Below are 20558 nucleotides of genomic sequence, written 5' to 3' on the forward strand. Positions count from 1 at the left end.
AAAGAAAAATTCCTCCTATTATTTTCACGTCAGACGAATTCATGTGATTAATAAATATATGAGAGGGAAAAAAACTTGTGCTGCTGACAGGGAAGATTTTTGGCACATGCTGACATTTTATTCACAAAATTCTAGTACCAAAATGCATAGTGATTTATTGACCAGTGTAAGTGCCTTTTTGGCTAAATTCAGAAAAAGGATGGTCAACAATTGGTATCTTTTTAGTGACATGGGGATAGTTATTCCGGAAAGAGGGATAAGAAACATCAAATTATTCTTACTGCAACATGATTTGAAGAGGCCCTGTATGTCTAAGGAGCAGATTTGGATGCGTCCACTCAGAGACCAGGGGAGTTCCTTTGTTTTAATAAATGCTTTTTACATTTTAAAATGGCACCAAGCTGTACATCATAAAAAATTAAGAACAAACAGCAACAAAAATAGCACGTAGGTTCTTTTATATTTTTCAAATCAGGGACTGAAGCACCACATTCAGATCAAAATAAAATGACATGATCCACTTTTTCATCTTCAAAATACTATGTAAACATTAACTAACACTCATGACTCCTTTGTGAGGTATGTAGTAAGTATTATCACATTTTAAGGCTGGAGGAGTGGAGGAAGTGAAATCAAAGGACTTGCCCAAGTCCACTGAGGGAGTCAGTGAGTCCTGAAGGGATATCAACACCAGAATCCCTAGATCCCATGTTTGTGCTGAGAACAGTAGGCCAAAAAGCCAACTAAAGTCAGTCAGTGGAGGCCAGGGCCTAATTGCCCATCAGTTGTTAGACAACTTTTGCTTGGTACTTCATGCATTACTTCCAAAGTGGCTATGTAGTGAAACTGGTAATGGAAAAGATGTGGATTACAAGCCAAATTCACAGACTTTGATAGAGTTACTCCAATGATGGCCATATCCAATAAATTAAATGAGACTATTTACATGAGCCAGGTTTATACAAGTTTTGAAGCCATATCCATGTCATTATATTATGCTCTATCATCTGCAGTTATCCCCTACTACAAACATACTCTATGAACTAAAAAGCAAGGAAAACACTGATGTAATTCCAGATGAGAGATAATTCTAACCCAAATGAAAATACATCTCCAGTACCTCCACCTCACACCTACATAAAAACAATTGTTAGTTTCCATATTAAAACATAACACACAATGAGGACCACTTACTTTAGTCCATGCTGTGGTTTCTAAACCAGCTTTCAAACAAACAGTAACCACAACATACTGTGAAAAGAAACAAACAGAGGAAATACATTATATTCAGCCCATCAACCCCACTCCAAGCTGTTTAACTTTCCCCTTTCTAAAATAACTATTTTTATTTATATGCTGCCCATCCCTAAAGGCCTCTCGGCACCTAAAACATCATTTAAAGCATAATTTTAGACATTATTTTTAGGAAATTTTTGATGAAGGGAATGAAAAGACAAAATAATTACACACACACACACACACACAAAGTTTTGATTTTACTCAAACACATATTGATTTTTATCAGTGTCTGACTGGAAGCAACTCTAGCATTCAGCAAAATTGCCAAGTTATAAATGCAAAGAACATACTGTATAAACGATGTTTCCAACAAATAAATAGTCTGGTCCTTGGCCATTTGTGAACACTGCATCTGAAAGAGAGATATCAAAGGTTATCCTCATATTTGATAATCAGTGTATCAACAAAATGGAATCAAAGGGGAGGTTTTCAAAGGCAAAGATTTTCAGTAACATGCTTGGAAAAAATCTCTCCAGAATTTGCCTTTGTAGAGTGTCTTTCATACCCTAAGATTCTCAAAGCACTTTAGAAAACCAATATGTTAGAAACTAGTAATGCAGTGTTGTGTTAGCCAAGATCTCTGCCTTTATATGCTCAGCAATAGCACAATCACAACCTCGGTTGTTAAAATCTATTTTAGTGAGATAATGAATGTTTGCCAGGCACTAACAATTTGTCTAGAACAGTCAAGGAATTTTCCATGTCACTCTACTGCATACTGATGCTTCAATCTTTTTTTTAAATTTGATATTCCTTAGAAGTAACAGTTTTAAAACATGAAGTGATTTGTAGCCAGATGACGTTGGTTTTAAAAAGAAAGATGTGTAGTGGACACATGTAACGCCTAAAACATATTAATGGCTGTTAATGTACCAACTGTCTAGCATTCAGTCTTAGACACACCCTTTCTCCTGGCAGAAAGTGTCCAGAAGGGTGAGTATATATTGATCTATCATCTGAAATTGCCAAGTTTGGCAATATTTCACATGTCCCTTCAGTCATTCATAACACTTGCCAACTTAAAATAGAGGCCTATGAAAGAATCACCTACCAATGTGGCTTGTAGTCTTAGGATAAAGAAACACTACAGCAGAGATCACTGCTCTGACGTCAATTCACTGTCAATCATTTAGTGGGTCTAGTGAAGCCCTACCAAATCGACTGCAGATTGCTCTCCAGTTGACCCTTTAACTCTGCCCTGGAAGGGTAAGGTATGTAGATGGGGAGTTTCTCCCATCAACACCTCCCCTCATGGTGTAGACCCCACAGCAGCTTGACCTAAGGTACGTCAATTCCAGCTACATTATTCATGTAGCTGCAGGAGTGTAACTGAGGTTGGCTATTTGCAGTAATGTATACGTGGGTTTACATTGATCTTGGATCATCATTCAAGCAGACACAGTGGCTCTTTCCAGTTTCCTTACAGAGTTCTGCCAATGCAGCTCTATCCTTCTCTTCAATCCCATTTTTAAACCCTTAACCCTCTCCCGACTAGGAGATGTCAATTGTGTCTACTTTAAATATTCCAAATTGTAGTTAGGTGGACAAATGTCCATTAAAGGCCTGTTTTCACTTCTGAGTTAAACAGCATTTGAACTTAGACCTTCGTAGGTAAAAGGACACTTGCAATCACCTCTTGTCCAACCAGTGTCATTATACCGACTACTCTTTTTGGATTTGCTGTTTAATCTTTGCATGGTAGTGGTACTGGACACAAGACAGGTGTCAGAATTGTCACACCCTTTCTCCCCTCTGAATCCTTTAACCTCAGTCTTGCCAGTTTAGCTTTCCTGGCGGCTGCGAGACATAAAAGGTATTTACTAAATGCATTCAGTGATTTAAAACTATTTACTAGCCAGTGTGGATGGGAGCTTGTTTGATTTCTTGTCACTGGAATCTGTAGTCACCTTATCTCTTCTTACTGAACACAGTGGTCCTGCTTTCCACTGCCTTTCATCCTGCGTAGTCTTTGACACTAGAGCAAGCTTGGCGTAAAATGTTACTAAATCAGAATGGGAGGACTCTAACTGCATGTTGCTCTATCTCTGCTCTGGTGTTAATGAAAACAAAAGGGAAAAGCTATGGAGAATCAGGCCTATGATCTCCAATGCATGTTGCTGATGCCAAGAGAGGCTCACTTTGGTATCTGTTGTATAGGCTGGTAGCAAAGGTTTGCCTATGTGTGGCCATATTGGTTGTCATGGATCCAGTAAAATCTAGCCCAGTTATTCTGATTATATTGAGTACAGTGTCATGGGAAATACTTCAGATAAAATGTCTAAGTAATTTTAATGTAATTGCTAGATTTGTAAAAATATTCTAACATTATACTGCATTTCTTTCCCTATGATCTCACTCTTAGGGAATCCGGAGGCCCTTCAAAGAACGTCTTTACTGTTAATAGAAAAAAAATCTGAAGATGTGCAGAAAACATCTGTCTTTAGAGTTATACAAATCTCTATTCACTGAATATACGCAGTCTTTGTCCGAAGCAACTCAAGACGGTAAAAAACGTCAGTGTGAATGAAACATTTTTGTTTGAACCTTTAAAGACACTTTTCTTATTCAAACAAAATGAGAGTTGGAAATTTTATATTCATCCCAAAGGTCTGTACTCACACATAGCGTAATTTTTCAGAAATGAAATTATTAATAGTGTAGAAGAATGAGCATCCTCATCTATTTTATTTATTGACACCTAAAAGGGCACTTTAAGACAATATTTGTATTTTAGATAATTGTTAGGGACATATCAAGAAGTTCACGAAAAATATACACAAACCAAAGTTCCTTAATTGTAACCTCTGGACCAGGGTGGGTAAAATACAGCCCATGGGCCAGATCCGGTCCTTCAAGCCACTGGATCTGGCACACAGCCTGGAGGAAGCCTCAGCCAGGCTCCCTGCCTGTCCCACACCTGCACACTGCTCACAGAAGCTGGCAGTGGGGGCATGTGCTTCTGTGAGTGTTGTGAGCCTGTGAGGAGAGGGAGGGAGAGGAGAGGCTCTGTGCATTGCAACCACCCCCAGCACAATCTTGCAGCTCCTATTGGCTGGTATCCCCTTTCCTTGCTCCAGACTTGCAGTATTCATAGAAGCACATGCCACCCAGAGCTGGCTGTTCTGAGCAGCGTGCTGGAGTGCGGCAGGCATGGAGCCCGGCTGAGGAATCTGTTGGGCTCCTGGCTGAGAGATGCCCGGTAATTGCCTCCTGGACAGAGCTTGCATCTGGGACCCTAGCCCCTCTCTCCTCCAAGCCTTTCCCCTGCTCCAACCCTACCCCTTCTCAGACTGTACACCACTTCCACAGGTCACAGTCCCCTCACTGACACTGTATCCTGTCCTACAACCTTCTTCAAAGACACAACCGCCTCCCAGATCCTGTGCCCCAATTCCCTACTCCCGGTCACAACCCAGATCCCTGTGTCTTCTCCTGCACTTGTGCTACAGACCCGGAACCCCCTCCTATATCCCTCCTCTAGGTCAGGATCCTCTCCTGCACCCATATCCACTTCTAGACCCTGCACCCACTCCTGCATCCCAATCCCTTGCTCCAGGTCACAATCCCCTCCTTCATCCAGACTCCCTTCCAGATCCCACACTCCCCCCTGCACCCCCATCCCTTACTCCAAGCTGCTTTCTGCACCCCATCTCCAACCCAGACGTCACACCTCCTCCGTCAATATCATGGAAGAGTACAGCCCTTGACTGTTTACCAAATTCTTGGAGTGTCCTGCATCAAAAATTAATGCCCACCCCAACTCTGGGACAGATCATCCTAAAACATTATTGAGAGAGGAGCTGTTTAGTTTAGCCCAGTATTAGCACTGGTTCTTATGCTTCTTATCATATCAGCAATCCTATCTTGTGAGTAAGGTAATAAGTTGATAGGCTTCAAGGATTTGCTCAACTACAACTGCATGGCTACAGGCTGAGATTTCTTATCTTTCTGTAAAGTACCCTGCAGATGCCATACCAGACTTCAGGATATCATGTGACATTTGATAGGGCAAATCCTGTTCTCCTAATTTTTCTAACTTTGTATCCAATCCAGCTCTCATTGAAGTGTCCGGAAACCCTTCCACCAACTTCACTTGAAGTTGGTTGGAACACTTGGGGTATTACCCTGCAAGTTGTAGGTAGTTTGGGAAGAGTCTCTTTAAAAATGTAGATTTTTAAACAAAATACCACAGCAAAAGTTTTCCCTGTTGGAAGGATATAAAACTCATGATCTGCACAAAGTACAAGACCTAATGAATGAAAATATTAGAAATTGAAAGACACCTGAAGGATTTTCTTGTGCGTGTTCAAACCTAGATATTATTTCAGAAAATTCAGAAGAGAGAAGTATATGACTGAAAAAGGATTTCTAAAAACCAGGTCTGGAAGTCACTATGTGGAAGATATCCATGTCAAATGCAAGAAGAGTGGCTTCCAAAGGTCAGCATCGAGAAATGGTCAAGCCTAGAAGCTGTAGCTGGCCTGACTGTCTGCCATCATTAGTTTTCTTGGAACATGTTGTGACCTCCAGCTCTGCAAACAGATAGGCACTGGGAAGACTGAATGCTACTTGCTGACATTTGAAATAATGAAGCAGTTACCATGTTCCAGCACTTTCAGTGGAAACCAGAAAAGAATGATGGAGTGGATCAAGGCGTTGATGCAGTGACCCCAGAAAACCTGCGGAAAAACAAACCAATGAAGTCAGGAATCTGCCAAAATTCTTGATCTCTCTCTAACGCTCAACAAATGCTTCATTGTGAAGTTTACTGGCAGAAAGTAAGGCTTCCCCTCAGCTACAATATTTGGGCTTTTCTAAAATATGTTTCCTCATCCACTTTTTATGTAATTTCTGTGCAACTAGTGGACAATTCTACTTCAGTTGAAGGATTTTTAAAATATAGTGGCCGTGTCTACACTAGCCCCAAACTTTGAAATGGCCATGCAATGGCCATTTCGAAGTTTACTAAGGAAGCGCTGAAATACATATTCAGTGCCTCATTAGCATGCGGGTGGTCGCAGCACTTCGAAATTGACGCGGCTCACCGCTGCACGGCTCGTCCAGACGGGGCTCCTTTTCGAAAGGACCTTGCCTACTTCAAAGTCCCCTTATCCCCATCTGCTCATAGGAATAAGGGGACTTCGAAGTAGCCAGGGTCCTTTTGAAAGGTAGCCCTGTCTGGACGAGCAGTGCAACGGCAAGCCATGTCAATTTCAAAGTGCCACAGCCGCCCGCATGCTAATGAGGCGCTGAATATGTGTTTCAACGCTTCATTAATAAACTTCGAAATGGACATTGGCATGGCAATTTTGAAGTTTTTGGCTAGTGTAGACGTAGCCAGTATGTCAGATTATACCAGGTAATTACTTATTACCTTCCAAAAGCTTCATCAGAATATGTACAGCAGGTGGATTCACCTTTGCATTATCGCTCAAATTATCATGGTGATAGACAGGACTTACTATTACTTTTACTACTTACTTTATTTTCTTTTAATTGAGAAAATTATTTTTATCCACCATAATGCTTGACTTAAGAGTCTTATGTTTCTCTTATGTCAAAGGTTTGCATATATTGCAGTTTTGTTCTTTGAAATCTTAGAATCTCTCTGACAAAAAAACCTAGGAATTTGCTTTGTTCCAAGAGTTGATTTAATTATTCATGAAAAAAAAAATCACAATCTTTAAATGCTGAAATAAATACTGACATTTCTTAGCACAAAGAGGTCTGTAAATCAATGAAACAGAAAGTGCGTGATAGTCTCCAACATACGAAAAGAAAATACAGCAAGAAAAATCATCCTAACTTAAGAAAAACTTTTAAAGGTACTTAGCAAATCTGCAGATAGGATTATGGCAGCATTTCAATACAAGACTCAAAAACAGCTCATCCAGATTCTCTGAAAGCCGCAGACAACATATCTATTGGTAGGGTGAGTTTGAGGCTGTGTCTACACCAAAAGATAAAATCGAATTTAAAGGAGTTAGTACGACACTAAAATGTCAGTGCCTTCACTGTAAATGTCATTAGCTCAATTTAGTCTGCTCTAATATCGATAATAAAATGTTGATATGAACGGATGGGTATAGAGTAACTCTCGAGTTTAAAATGTCAAATAAAGGCTTGTGTGGAAATGCCATTTCATTCATTCAAATTTATTAGCGCACATAAGTATCCTGTATGTATCCCACAAAGCTATGCACTGCACCTGGCTCCCAGCTCCCTGCTACCTGAGGGAGCTGGGAAACTGGTCAGGGCTGCTGCGCTGTCAGTTTCCCAGGTCCCACAGGCTGGGGGGGGCGGAGCTGGGAAACTGACCAGGGCTGGTGCTCTGTCAGTTTCCCATGTCCCCCAAGCTGCAGGGACCCAGGAAACTGACAGCACTGCTGCACCTACCTCCCAGCTCAGAATGAGGGGCTGAGGGAACTGTGGATTCAGTTCCCATAATGCACTGCTGCAACATTCGATGTTTGGTGATTGCAGTGTGGAAGCAATATGTCGAATTTGGTGGGAGCCTGTGGGAAGTGAGGATATTCAAAATCAAATTTAAAAACCCTGGCATCACAAAATCAATTTTTAATAAATTTGAATTTATCTTGTAGTGTAAAGGTAGCCTGAGTTGCAGATATTGTATTCAGATATGGACTTTAATCTTAACTTCTCCAAAATTTTGATAGACTTCAGGACTATTATTCTAGATCACATCTTTCTTCTGGTCTGTACTCAGAGACAGAAAATTATTCTGAAAAGAACAGCATTCTAAGAAGCTAGGACAGCCATGATTTCAAAGGAGTCATATTGGCAAAATTCTGTAGAAAAACTGAATGAGGCCTTTAAGACAGAAAAAAGGACTTAGAATATGCTAGCATTTTTCTTTAACTTTTTTTACAATTAAAATGTTTCTTATTACCCTTGTGTTGAACCCATCTGCATTTTGCGTAATTTTGTAGAGTTGGGGATATCTAAGCATGCTATCTTGAGTGCATGATCGTTCAAAGATTCCTAGTGTGAAGGGTGGTAATGCCGTGAAAATCTACAAAGAAAATGAACACTATTATACACCAGTAAAAAACATCTATAAATTTTGCAAGTAGGTTCAATCAAGATAACATGTGAGATCTAGGCTAAAGCCCAGAACCACTGAAGTCAATGGCATATCTCACACTGAGTTCAGTCAGGACAAAACCTCATCCCCACAATGCAATTTGAGGTAATGCGCAGTCAAGCCAAACCTGAAATTCAGTTATTCATAATTCTTATGACTGATTGTATTTAACCCACACATAAAAAGAAGCCACAAAGGGTAAATCTTACTCTTGCTGTTAACTAACAAGCTTAAGAGAAACAAGCTGAGCATAGATATTTCATATAACGCTATTAGCCAACTAATCCAGCTAAATTAAAATGTATCTAAAGCCTGAAAAAGAGAAGGTGGGCCACAGGCACAGATGGGCCTGAATGGGTCACCCACTTTGGATCCAGAACCAGTCCCCAATGGCTCTCCTCATGCCCCAGGGCTTGCGCCACTCCACCAGCCCACCCAGCACTCCAGCCAGGGAGCAGGACTGGAGTGTCAAGTGCTCCAGCCCAGGAGAAGGAAGGAGAGCTGGTCCTGCTGCGTCCAGCTCTGCAGCTGGGGAGCAGGGTTGGGGCTTACCCTGATCCAGCTGGTGTTCCAGCTAAGGAGTGGGGTCTGGAAACAGGGGCTTAGCTCATACTGCCTGGTGCTCTAGCTGGAGAGCAGGTTCAGGGAACAGGGCTAGAACCGGTTTGGGGATGCTGCTTCCAGGCTGACTCACTGGGAAGGTGGGCAGAACACGGCAAAACCCTGTGCGCAGACCCTGTTCTCTGGGTGCATCCCTGGGTCCCCTGGACAGCATGTCCATTCCTCACCAGGCCATCTGGGGGGTAGGCAGCCCCATCCCTCCTGTCCCCTCCCCATGCCCCTCATCATTGCACACCTACCTGAAGTCAGGACCCATTCAAGTGTCCCCTTCTGGCCACACCCCGGTACATTATTGAAAAGATTTGAGGTAATTTGGTTCAAACAGCTGCACATGCAGCCACAATGAAGCATTTCATGCACTCTGAGTTTGGGCTGTAGACTGAACTGTCAGGCCCAGTGGCCACATGGATTTTTTACACCCACAAGTTCCCTCTAAAGTTAAAATGGAATTTCCAGGCACTCCTGCTACTGAGGTGGCAAAGCTAGTTCACACCATCAGAACCAAGTGGCCAAGTTACAATGGGAAAACACCTTCCTGCACTCCCAGGTCACAGCAGTGCTGGGACCTTCTGCATCCTAATCCATAACTGCCTAAAACCTAAGCCCGAAGACTTACTAGCAGAGAGAGCTGATGGGAACTGCTGGAAGCTTCAGGAGTTTCTCAATGTTATCCATTGTTTTTGTAGCGTTTGGCGATGTACCTGACTGAGCAAACCAAATGACCAACGGTGCTGTTGAGGAGGATGAAAGTCTCATGGAGGGAAAGCATCACACTGGAATGATGGGAAACAATCCCACAGTTGGGAATCTTCTTTAAGATCATATTTGTGTATCACCTCACAGTGAGGGTACTGTCTTGGGGAGGGGACTCCCTCTTATTAGTCAGAGACAAGCAATAGTAATAGGGGATCTGATTATTAGGCACGCAGATAGTTGGCTTGTAATGACTGGGTGAATTGCCTATCAGCTATGAAGTTCAAGTCAAGGATGAGCTCCACCTAAACCAAAATGGAACCAGATTGTGGGCGTGCAAAATTAAAAAGTGACAGATTAAGGTGGAGGAAAAGCTGAAAAACTGAAAAGCATAGGCAACGCATGCGGGGGGTGCACACAGGATCACACGCACACTTCCCACACTCACCCTCAGCGCCATGCCACCTCTGATGGATGAGGGGGCAGTCCTGCCACTCCCCCAGAGCAGTGCTACTTCCAGGCCACGCCGCTCCAAGGGAGCGGGGAACTGCCTTGCACACACCAGAGGTGTGGCACTTCTGCAAGAAGAGGCAGGTGGAGAGTGGGGTAAGAACGGGACATAGGTAGAGCAGGGGCAGGACAGAGAGTGGCATGGGCAGGGCACGAGCAGGGAGGGGGTGGGCAAGGGGCAAATAGCTAGTGGTACGTCCTCTCCCTGCCACCAAAATCCCTACATCAGGTCATCTCTGCTGATATGTGCAGAGGAGAACATGGCTCAGCCAGACAAGTGTTTGCATACAAATGCAAGAAGTCTAAATACCAAGATGGAGAACCTGAGTGTCTGATACAAAATGAGGACACTGATAGTAAAAGCATAACGGAAACTTGGTGGAACAATGATAATCACTGAGACATAGCAGGATATGAAATATAAACAAATGACAAAGAAGGCTGCACTGTTGGGGGAGTGGCATTATGTGAAAAAAATAGTTAAAATACAGAAAAAATCTTACAACATCTCAAACAGTATCACAGAATCTGCATGGCCAGTAATTCTATGATAGAATAATGAGAGTCGAGAGCAGGAAATGCTCAGGGAGTATTTCAAAACCAAATAGGTGCAAAACCAAAAAAGAGTAGAGTAGGTACAAAACCAAAAAAAAATACAATAATAACTGGAGGATTTCTATTATCAGGATGGGATGCAGATAAAATTTCTAGACACCGTTAATATCTATTTCTTGGAGCAGCTAATCCTGAAGCTACAAAGGTGCAGGCAACTCTTGATTTAGTCCTAAACAGAGCATAGGATCTGGGCCAAAAGGTGAATGCAACTGAAGCGTTCAGTAATGGGGACTATCATATAAATTAAATTTGACATGCTGGCAGAGGAAAATACTAGAGAAACCCACCACTACAGAATTTAACTTAAAAAAGGGGAACCACACAAATATAAGGAGGGTAGTTGAGTGTAAAGTAAAAAAAACAAACAAAAAAACCCAAAAAAAAGAAGTCACAAGAGTGAAATATCTGCAAGCTGCATAGGAACTTAAAAAAAACAACAAAAACAGAGACTAAAGTGGTACATTTATTTCTTTCGGCAGGATGGGGTGGATATGTATAGGACAGAATAAAATGCCATCCTGAATAAATAAAGTAAAAGAGGTGGTTAGAAACAAAAAGGACATGCTTTGACATTTAATTCTAGCAAGGAAAACAGAAGGAAACAAACTCTGGCAAGTCAAAAGTGTAAAAGTGTAATTAAGTGGGCCAAAAAGGAATTTGAAGAGCAACTAACAATAGACACTAAAACTAACTAATATGTTCAATTATATCAGAAAGAGGAAGCCTATCAAACATCCAGTGGGGCCACTGGATGACTGAAGTTCTAAAAAGGAACTCAAAGAAGACAAGGCTGTAATTGCAGAGAGAGGCTAAATTAATTCTTGGAACTTTCCTTTGCCCGACAGTGATGACGAAGTCAATTCACAAGCCTCAGCTTGCTCCAGCCTAGCTGTTACCCCAACCGTTGCTTTGTTCCAAACATGCTCCTCACTTCACGTGTGACCTCAGACTTTGGATTCTGGCCAGATGCCATCACAGCAAGTGCTATGCCAGATTATCACTGCTTCAGTCCCAAGGTCTGATCCTCTGCATCTTGTTTTTTAAAAAAACAGTACCTCACTAAGGTGTTGTGAGGAAAAATATACTAAGAACTGTGAGGTGCTTCAGAAACTATGATGCTGGAGAACATATATACAGATAGTTTCTTATATATCAAAGGGTCTACAATCTAAGTAAAGGCAAGACTCTAGTGAGAGGAGGCAATAATCTGGGAGTGGGCATGAATGTCACAATTACATGGTCACACAGTTCCCTATGTTAATATTGTGCATTGCCTGATTCTTCTGAAGCATTTAAAGTATTGTTTTTTTAAATTATTCATTTAAAAAAATCCTATTAATTCAAAACCCTTTGTGCAGCTCCCTTAATATTTGCTTCTGCCACCACCCTGGTAGACCCAGATTTTGTCTACTGTTCATTTTGAAGGGCTTCATGTTGTCTACCCCAACTACCTGTTTACCTAGCATCATTAGTGCTTTTGAAAAACTGCAAACTCTTTCCTACTCTCCTTAGCATAACAACCCCTTTATCCTTACATTTTTCAGTTCTCTCAATTTCTAGAAATTACTTAAAAACTCCTGAAGAAAAGCTGTAGACACCTTTTAAATACCCATACAAACATCACATAAATTTGAGGACATGTGGGCTCAAAGACCACTAAGCCTCAAGGGTTATCCTATTCTCCCTGATGCATCCAGGGGCAGGGATGGGTCCATGCAGGAGTACACCACAGCTGAGAGTCCAGAATTGCTGACAGGATGGTGTTCCTGATGCTGCTGAGAGGAGTGGGTTTCTGGGGGCATGTGCACTGAAAAGTTTTGACTTTGTGGGGATGGGAACAAGATGGGCTCAGCTAGCTCCCCTCTCCAATTCCTTGTGCTAGAACCGTAGACTCACACAATCCTTGGGCTGGAAGGGAGCTCAGGAGGCCTTCAAGGCCAGCCACCTGACTAAAGCAGGATCAACCCCAACTAAATCATCCCAGTCATGACTATGTCAAACCAGGACGTAAAAACCTTTAGGGATGGAGATTCCACCACATCTCTTGGAAACGCATTCCATGCTCCACCACCCTCCTGGTGAAATAGTTTTTCCTCATATCCTCCCTACACCTCTCCTCAGTAACTTCAGACCATTGCTCCTTCTTCTGTCATCTGTCACGACTGAGAACAGTCTCTCTTCATCCTCTTTAGAGCCCCCTTTCAGGAAGTTGAAGGCGGCTATCAAATCACCCATCAGTCTTCTCTTCTGCAAGCTGAACCTCTCAGCCTCTTCTCATAGGTCATGTGCTCCAGCCCTTAACAATTTTTGGTGCTCTTTGCTGAATCCGATCCAATGCATCCACATGCTTTCTGTACTCAGAGGCCCAGAACTGGACACAATAGTCCAGATGTGGGCTCCCCAGTGCCGAGTAGAGTGGAATAATAACTTTTCTAGATCTGCTGGAAATACTTCTAATGCACCCCAATATGCCATTAGCTTTTTTGGCTACAAGGACACACCGTTCACCCATATCCAGCCTCTCATCCACTGTTATCCCGAGGTCCTTTTCTGCTGCACTACTACTTAGCCAGTCGGTCCCCAGCCTGTAAAAATGCTTGGGTTTCTTCCATCCCAAGTGCAGGACTCTGCACTTGTCCATATTGAACCTCATCAAAATTTCTTTTGGCCCAATCCTCCAATTTGTCTAGGTCACTCTGGACCCTATCTCTACCCTCCAATGTATCTACCTGACCCCCTAGCTTAGTGTCATCTGCATATCTGATGAGGGTGCAATCCACCCCCTCACCCAGGTCATTAATAAAGATGCTGAACATTACTGGTCCGAGAACTGATCCTTGGGACACTTGAGTTCTCCTAACACCTTCTCCCTTCATATCAGTTTCCCAAGGGATCCCGCCCACCAGTTCTCTCAGGCTACGTCTACGCTAGCCAAAAACTTCGAAATGGCCAAACAAATGGCCATTTCGAAGTTTACTAATGAGGCGCTGAAATACATATTCAGTGCCTCATTAGCATGCGGGCGGCCGCGGTACTTCGAAATTGACATGGCTGGCCGCCGCGCGGCTCGTCCAGACGGGGCTCCTTTTCGAAAGGCCCCTGGCTACTTCAAAGTCCCCTTATTCCCATCTGTTCATAGGCCTTTCGAAAAGGATCCCCGTCTGGATGAGACGTGTGGCGGCAAGCCATGTCAATTTCAAAGTGCCGTGGCCGCCCGCATGTTAATAAGGCGCTGAATATGTATTTCAGCACTTCATTAGTAAACTTCAAAATGCCCATTTGCATGGCCATTTCAAAGTTTTTGGCTAGCGTAGACACGGCCTCAGAGTCAAAGTCTGCTCTTCTGAAATCAAAGATCTGTATTTGACTGCTCACTTTTCTTCCTTTTGTCAGGATCCTGAAATCTACCATCTCATGGTCACTGCAGCCCAAGTTTCCACCCACTGCTATTTCTGCTACTAGTTCTTCCCTGTTTGTGAGCAGCAGGTCAAGCTGCGCATGGCCCCTGGTTGGTTCCTTCAGAACTTGTTCTCTCTCGGCATCCTTCAGTCTGTGTAGACTCTGGATCACGCCCTTCGTAACTCCATTTAAGATCGTCATTTGCAGCATTTACTGTGACTGTGGAGGCCCACATGAGAATAACAGTCCTTGCTACATCTGCTGCATATGTAGTGGGTGTCTGGCAGGTCCTTGTTGTCCTTTCTACAGGCTCGCTTCTCCTCTGCTAGCTGTCTGATCTTTATCTCGCCCTTCTGAAGACCTTTGTGTAGTTCCTGCTTCCAGCTGCTGCGGTTGTCTGCCAGTTCTTCCCAACTATCTGGGTCGATGTCTACCTCTTTGAGGTCCCTCTTACAAATGTCCTTGTAGTGCAACGGGGGGCATCCGGGAGGTCTTTTGCCAGAAGCTAGCTCGCCGTACAGGATTTCTTTTGGGATCCTTCCATCATTCATCTGGTGGATGTGGCCAAGCCAGCGGAGCCACCGCTGCCTGAGGAGGTTGGAATTCCAGCTTGCTCAAGGACGGTGTTGTTGGGCACTCTGTCCTTCCATGATATCCCAAGAATGCGCCTGAGGCAGCACAAGTGGAAGACATTCAGCCTCTTTTCCTGGCAGGCGTACAAGGTCCAAGACTCACTGTCATAGAGGAGGGTGCTGAGGATGCAGGCTCTGTAGACTTGCATTTTGGTGTTAGTGTACAGCTTGTTGTTATTCCACACTCTCTTGCTAAGTCTGAACAGAGTTATGGCTGCTTTTCTGATCCTCCTATTTAGCTCAGTCTCCAGTGACAGGGTGTCAGTATTGGTGGACCCGAGGTAAGTAAATTCGTGGATGACCTCTAGCGTGTAATTGTCAATGCTGATTGATGGAGGTTCAGCAACATCCTGACCAAGTATGTTTGTCTTCTCTAGGCCAATGGTAAGCCCGAAGTCCTTGCATGCTTTGGAGAACTGATCCAGCAGTTTTTGAAGCTGGCCTTCTACGTGTGTCACTATAGCAGTGTCGTCTGCGAACAGCATGTCTCTAATGAGCACTTACTGCACCTTAGACTTAGCCCTCAGCCTTGCAAGATTAAACAGTTTCCTGTCAGATCTTGTGTGCAAAAAGATGCCCTCTGTAGAGGATCCAAAGACATGCTTCAGGAGGAGTGTGAAGAAGATCCCGAACAATGTCGGAGCAAGCACGCATCCTTGTTTAACGCCACTCCTGATGCTAAAAGCATCTGATGATGTGCTGTCATATTGGATGGTTCCTCTCATGTCTTCGTGCAAAGAGTGGATCATCTTGAGTAGCTATGGTGGACAGCCTATCTTGTGGAGCAATTTAAACAGTCCATCCCCACTGATCAAGCTGAAAGCTTTGGTCAGGTCGATGAAGGCAATATAGAGTGGCTTCCTCTACTCCCTGCATTTCTCCTGCAGCTGCCTCAGGGAGAAGATCATGGCAATGGTAGATCTCTCAGCGCAGAATCCACACTGGGATTCAGGGTACACCCTCTCAGCGAGCTTCTGGAGTCTGCCGAGGATGACACGAGCGAACAATTTACCAGTGATACTTAGGAGGGAGATTCCACGGTAATTGCTGCAGTCGCTTCTGTCTCCTTTGTTCTTATACAAGGTTACTATGTGGGCGTCCCGCATACCCTGTGGAACGTCACCCTCTTTCCAGCACAGGCACTGCAGCTCATGTAGGGGTTCCAGGACTATGTCCAAGGCACACTTGATTACCTCTGGTGGTATACCATCCTGGCCTGGGGCCTTTCCTACTGCAGTGCTGTCAATAGCCTTCTTCAATTCGCCACAGTTGGTTCCTGATCCAGCTCGTCCATGACTGACAGGAGGTCGACGGCATTGAGGGCTGTATCCACCACAATGTTCTTGCATGAGTACAGCTCAGAGCAGTGCTCGACCCAGCGCTCCATCTGTTTGGCTTTGTCAGTGATGACTTCGCCAGATTTGGATTTCAGAGGTGCTATCTTATTCTGCATGGTTCCCATTGCCTTCTTTATGCCCTCGTCTATTTCCCTGAGATTACCAGAGTCAGCACAGGTCTGGATACTGCTGCATAGCTTAAGCCTGTAGTTGTTGGCACAGAACCTGGCTGTCTGCTGTACTATTTTTCTGACTACTTTGAGTGCTTGCTGGGTACTCTGACCTGGTGAGCATTTATACTCCAGAAGTGCAGCACACTTCTTTTTGATGACTAAAATCATCTCATCAGAGTTAGCTTCGAACCCGTCATTTGTGTTTCCAGCTCTTCTTCCAAACACTGACAAGGCAGTATTGTAGATTGTGTCCCTCAGATGCTGCCATCTGGATGTTGCATCAGCACCCCCAGGGCTGCTGCGCAGATTCTCCTCAAGGGTCTCTCTGAACATTTCAGCTTTTTCTGAGTTTGCCGTTTTTCTGGCATCAATGTGGGGCCTTCCAGTTGGTTTAGAATGGTGCAGCTTCTTGGGTCTCAGCTTGAGCTTGGAGCAGACTAGCGAATGATCTGTATCGCAGTTGGCACTATGGTAGCTGCATGTCAGGAGGATGTTTCTGAGGTTGTCGCATCTGGTGATAACCAAGTCTAATTGGTGCCAGTGTTTCGAGCGTGGATGTCTCCATGACACTCTGTGCTGTGGCTTGGTTTGGAAAAATGTGTTTGTGATGCACAGATTGTGATACATGCAAAGTTCGAGGAGACGCTGTCTGTTGTCATTCATTTTTCCCACACCCAAGTGACCTAGCCGAGAGGGCCATGAGTCACGATCGGCTCCAACTCTTGCACTGAAGTCACCCAAAAGGTACCTTTTGGGTGACTTCAGCACTTGTACCAGGAAGTTATCCCCCACATTCTCCAGAAACTTCCTGGATTGTCTGTGTGATGCTGTATTGGTCTCCCATGAGAACCAGAGCCTGTGATTTGGAAGCTTCTTTTAGTTGTCTGAAGAAATCTTCATCCACTCCAGTTGAAACCGACCACCAACCAGACACTAAGCCATTGATCACTACATGTTGGGCCCTTCTGTCAAGCCTGTCTTCTGAGATTTACAGTCCATGTATCCAATTCATACTTCTTAACTTATGGGCAAGAGTGTCATCCTAAATTGAAGTATAAGAACATAAGAATATAAGAACAGTCATACTGGGTCAGACCAAAGATCCATCTAGCCCAGTATCCTGTCTGCCAACAGTAGTCAAAGCCAACATCCATTGACTTCCCCATGTCCACAGAGCCAGTTACCTCATCATAGAAGCTAATCAGATTGGTTAGGCACAACTTGCCCTTGGTGAATCCATGTTGGATATTCTTGATCACTTTCCCCTCTTCCAAGTGCTCCAGAATGGATTGCTTGAGGATCCCCTCCATGATTTTTCAGGGGACTGAGGTAAGGCTGACTGGTCCACAATTCCCTGGAGTGTCCTTCTTTTCTTTTTTAAAGATGGGCACTTCATTTGCCTTTTTCTGGCTATCTGGGATCTCTCCTGATCTCCACAAGTTTTCAAAACATAATGGCTAAAGGCTCTGCAATAACATCTGCCAATTCCCTCAGCAACCTTTGATGTATTAAATCCGGACCCATGGATTTGTGTACCACTAGCTTTTCTAAGTAGCTCTTAACCTGTTCTTTCCCCACCGAGGGCTGCCCACCTCCTTCCCATACTGCATCGCCTGGTGCCGTAGGTTGGGAACTGATCTTGGCCATGAAGAGTGAAGAAAAAAAATTATCAAGTACTTCAGTTTTTCCTGCATCATCTGTCACTAGGTTACCTCCCTCATCCAGTAACAGCCCCACACCCTCCCTGATCATCCTCTTATTGTTAACGTGCCTGTACAAACCAGTCGTTACCCTTCACATTTCTTGTTAGCTGCAACTCCAGTTGTGCTTTCGCTTTTCTGATTACTCCCCAGCATTCTCCAGCAATATACTTATACTCCTTAGTCATCTGTCCAAGTTTCTACTTCTTATATGCACCTCTTTTGAGTTTGAGCTTGAGCTCGCCAAGGATTTCCCTGTTAAGCCAAGCTGGTTGCCTACTGTGTTTGCTTTTCTTACTGCGCCTCAGGATACTTTGTTCCTGTGCCTTCAATAAGACCTCTTAAAATACTGCCAATTCTCCTAACTCCTTCTCCCTCCATATCAATTTCCCAAGGGATCATGCCCATCAGTTCTCTCAGAGAGTCAAAGTCTGCTCTTCTGAAATCAAAGATCTGTGTTTGACTGCTCTCTTTTCTTCCTTTTGTCAGGATCCTAAAATCTACCATCTCATGGTCACTGCAGCCCAAGTTGCCACCCTGTGCTATTTCTGCTACTAGTTCTTCCTGGTTTGTGAGCAGCAGGTCAAGCTGCACACTGCCCCTGGTTGGTTCCTTCAGCGCTTGTACCAAGAAGTTATCCCCAACATTCTCCAGAAACTTCCTGGATTGTCTGTGTGCTGCTGTATTGGTCTCCCATGAGAACCAGAGCCTGTGATTTGGAAGCTTCTTTTAGTTGTCTGAAGAAATCCTCATCTACCTGATCAGGTGGTCTATAGCAGACACCAACCACAACATCACCTCTGTTGCCACTGCCTCTAAGCTTAACCCAAAGATTCCCAACTGACTTTATGACCTCCATATACTGGAGCTCTGAGCAATCATACTGTTCTCTCATATACAGCACCACTCCTCCTTTTCCCCCCTGCCTGTCCTTTCTGAACAGTTTATACCATTCCATGACAGTGTTCCAGTTATATGATTCATCCCACTAAGTCTCTGCTATTCCAGTCACCTAATACTCCTTTGACTGTGCCAGGGCCTCTAATTCTTCCTATTTGTTTCCCAAGCATCTTGCATTTATGTACAAACACCTTAGATAGTTAGCTGACTGGCCTACATTCTCCTTTTGAATCAGGGGTCCTCCTTTGTTGTTCCTTCTTCCTTTGCCACTTATCTCAGGGCTTGTGTCACTTTCTCCCCCAGCAAAACTAGTTTAAACCCCTCCTCACTAGGTTTGCAAGTACTAATGACAGTGATGGTTGTGGGCTATGCAGATGGGCCATTCCTTTCTGAAGGAGGCTGCCATCTTCTCGAAGGAACACTTACCTCCAGAAAAACTGTGCAGAGGTCAAACCCACATTGTGCTCCTGAGATGGGAGAGGGATTGCTAGGGCCATATGCCTTCAGACCCTGGCCTCTGTCAGAGGGCGAGGAGGGAAACTCTGAAGCACCTTGGGCAAATTGCTTTGAGCTTTATTCTGGCAACTCTTATTCCCAATGAAATGTATTCAGGCATTTGAGTAGTTCTACCCAAGTCAAAAAGATTACTTCCACGAGTATCTGCCATTCAGTGATAACAAGCAGTACCTTACAGACAAACAAATTTAGTAGGCCATGAACTTTCATGAGTAAAACCCAGTTCTTTAGATAAAGATGGACAATGAAAATGGTTATTCAATGGGGATAAATGTTACACAACCGGGCCCCTAATCTCCCTGTCCCTCAGCCTCCTCATCAGTACCATTGCAACAATCATACCTAATTTTCAGGGGTCCTCTGAGATTTAATCCATTTGATAAAAGAGTGAAAACCTTGGATGGAGATCAGATCAAAATATTAACATCATGTAGCCTAGAACTATAACTCTCACTCCCTCATCTTCACCCATCTTCTACACTTGACAGTTTCATGCTGGGAAATTAATTTCTAATCCAATTTTCTACAGTTTAACTCTGATCCTGCGAGAAAGCTCTGATTAGATGATGTTTTATTTATTATCTTTACAAAATTTTTTGTTTGCATGTTGGAGTATAGTTCCTGCCAGCAATGCATATTCTGTCTGGAGAGTACAGGTGAAGATTCAGCTTCAAACAGGGCTGGAGTTCTGCAGGGATCAGTAATTGCAAGCACATTTTTAACATAAATGATGTAATCTTTCAAATTAGTCATAAAGCAAATTGCCAGATGTTCACAATGGCAGCACTCTCATATGGGATATGAGAGCTAAAGCTAAGGCCACTAGTCTAATGTGCTCCGTAAACATTCCACAGCACAGGATGGATTCAGGATGGCTCCAGGGATTTTTGGTATTTCTCATTTTTTGCCGTGTTTACGTTTTTATTTAAAAAAAAAAGATCTTTTAGTCCACGTGGTCCAAGGTGAACCTGTGCAAGGCCAGAATTCTGGTCCTACCAACCTTACCCGCAGTGCAATGGGACTACATACATACGTACTGGAACTAGGTGAGCTGAAGA

The 20558-nt window shown here is 43.7% G+C and overlaps 1 protein-coding gene across 2 annotated transcripts in view; it reads right to left on the reverse strand.

Moving 5' to 3' along the window:
- ATP8A2 (ATPase phospholipid transporting 8A2) overlaps nt 1-20558 on the reverse strand; it is a 556173-nt gene that overhangs the window by 152583 nt on the left and 383032 nt on the right. For both annotated transcript variants that reach the window (XR_012644144.1, XM_074985625.1), the window contains 4 exons: nt 8210-8332; nt 5900-5978; nt 1590-1651; nt 1195-1251 (listed from right to left, as the gene is read on the reverse strand). Coding sequence is in view for 1 of the 2 variants with exons in the window: in XM_074985625.1 (XP_074841726.1) it covers nt 1195-1251; nt 1590-1651; nt 5900-5978; nt 8210-8332 (321 nt within the window). In the remaining variant the exon portion in view is untranslated. The remainder of the gene's footprint in view (nt 1-1194; nt 1252-1589; nt 1652-5899; nt 5979-8209; nt 8333-20558) is intronic.

The sequence above is a fragment of the Carettochelys insculpta genome, chromosome 1 (genome assembly GCF_033958435.1).
Source record: "Carettochelys insculpta isolate YL-2023 chromosome 1, ASM3395843v1, whole genome shotgun sequence".
Classification (NCBI taxonomy): Eukaryota; Metazoa; Chordata; order Testudines; family Carettochelyidae; genus Carettochelys; species Carettochelys insculpta.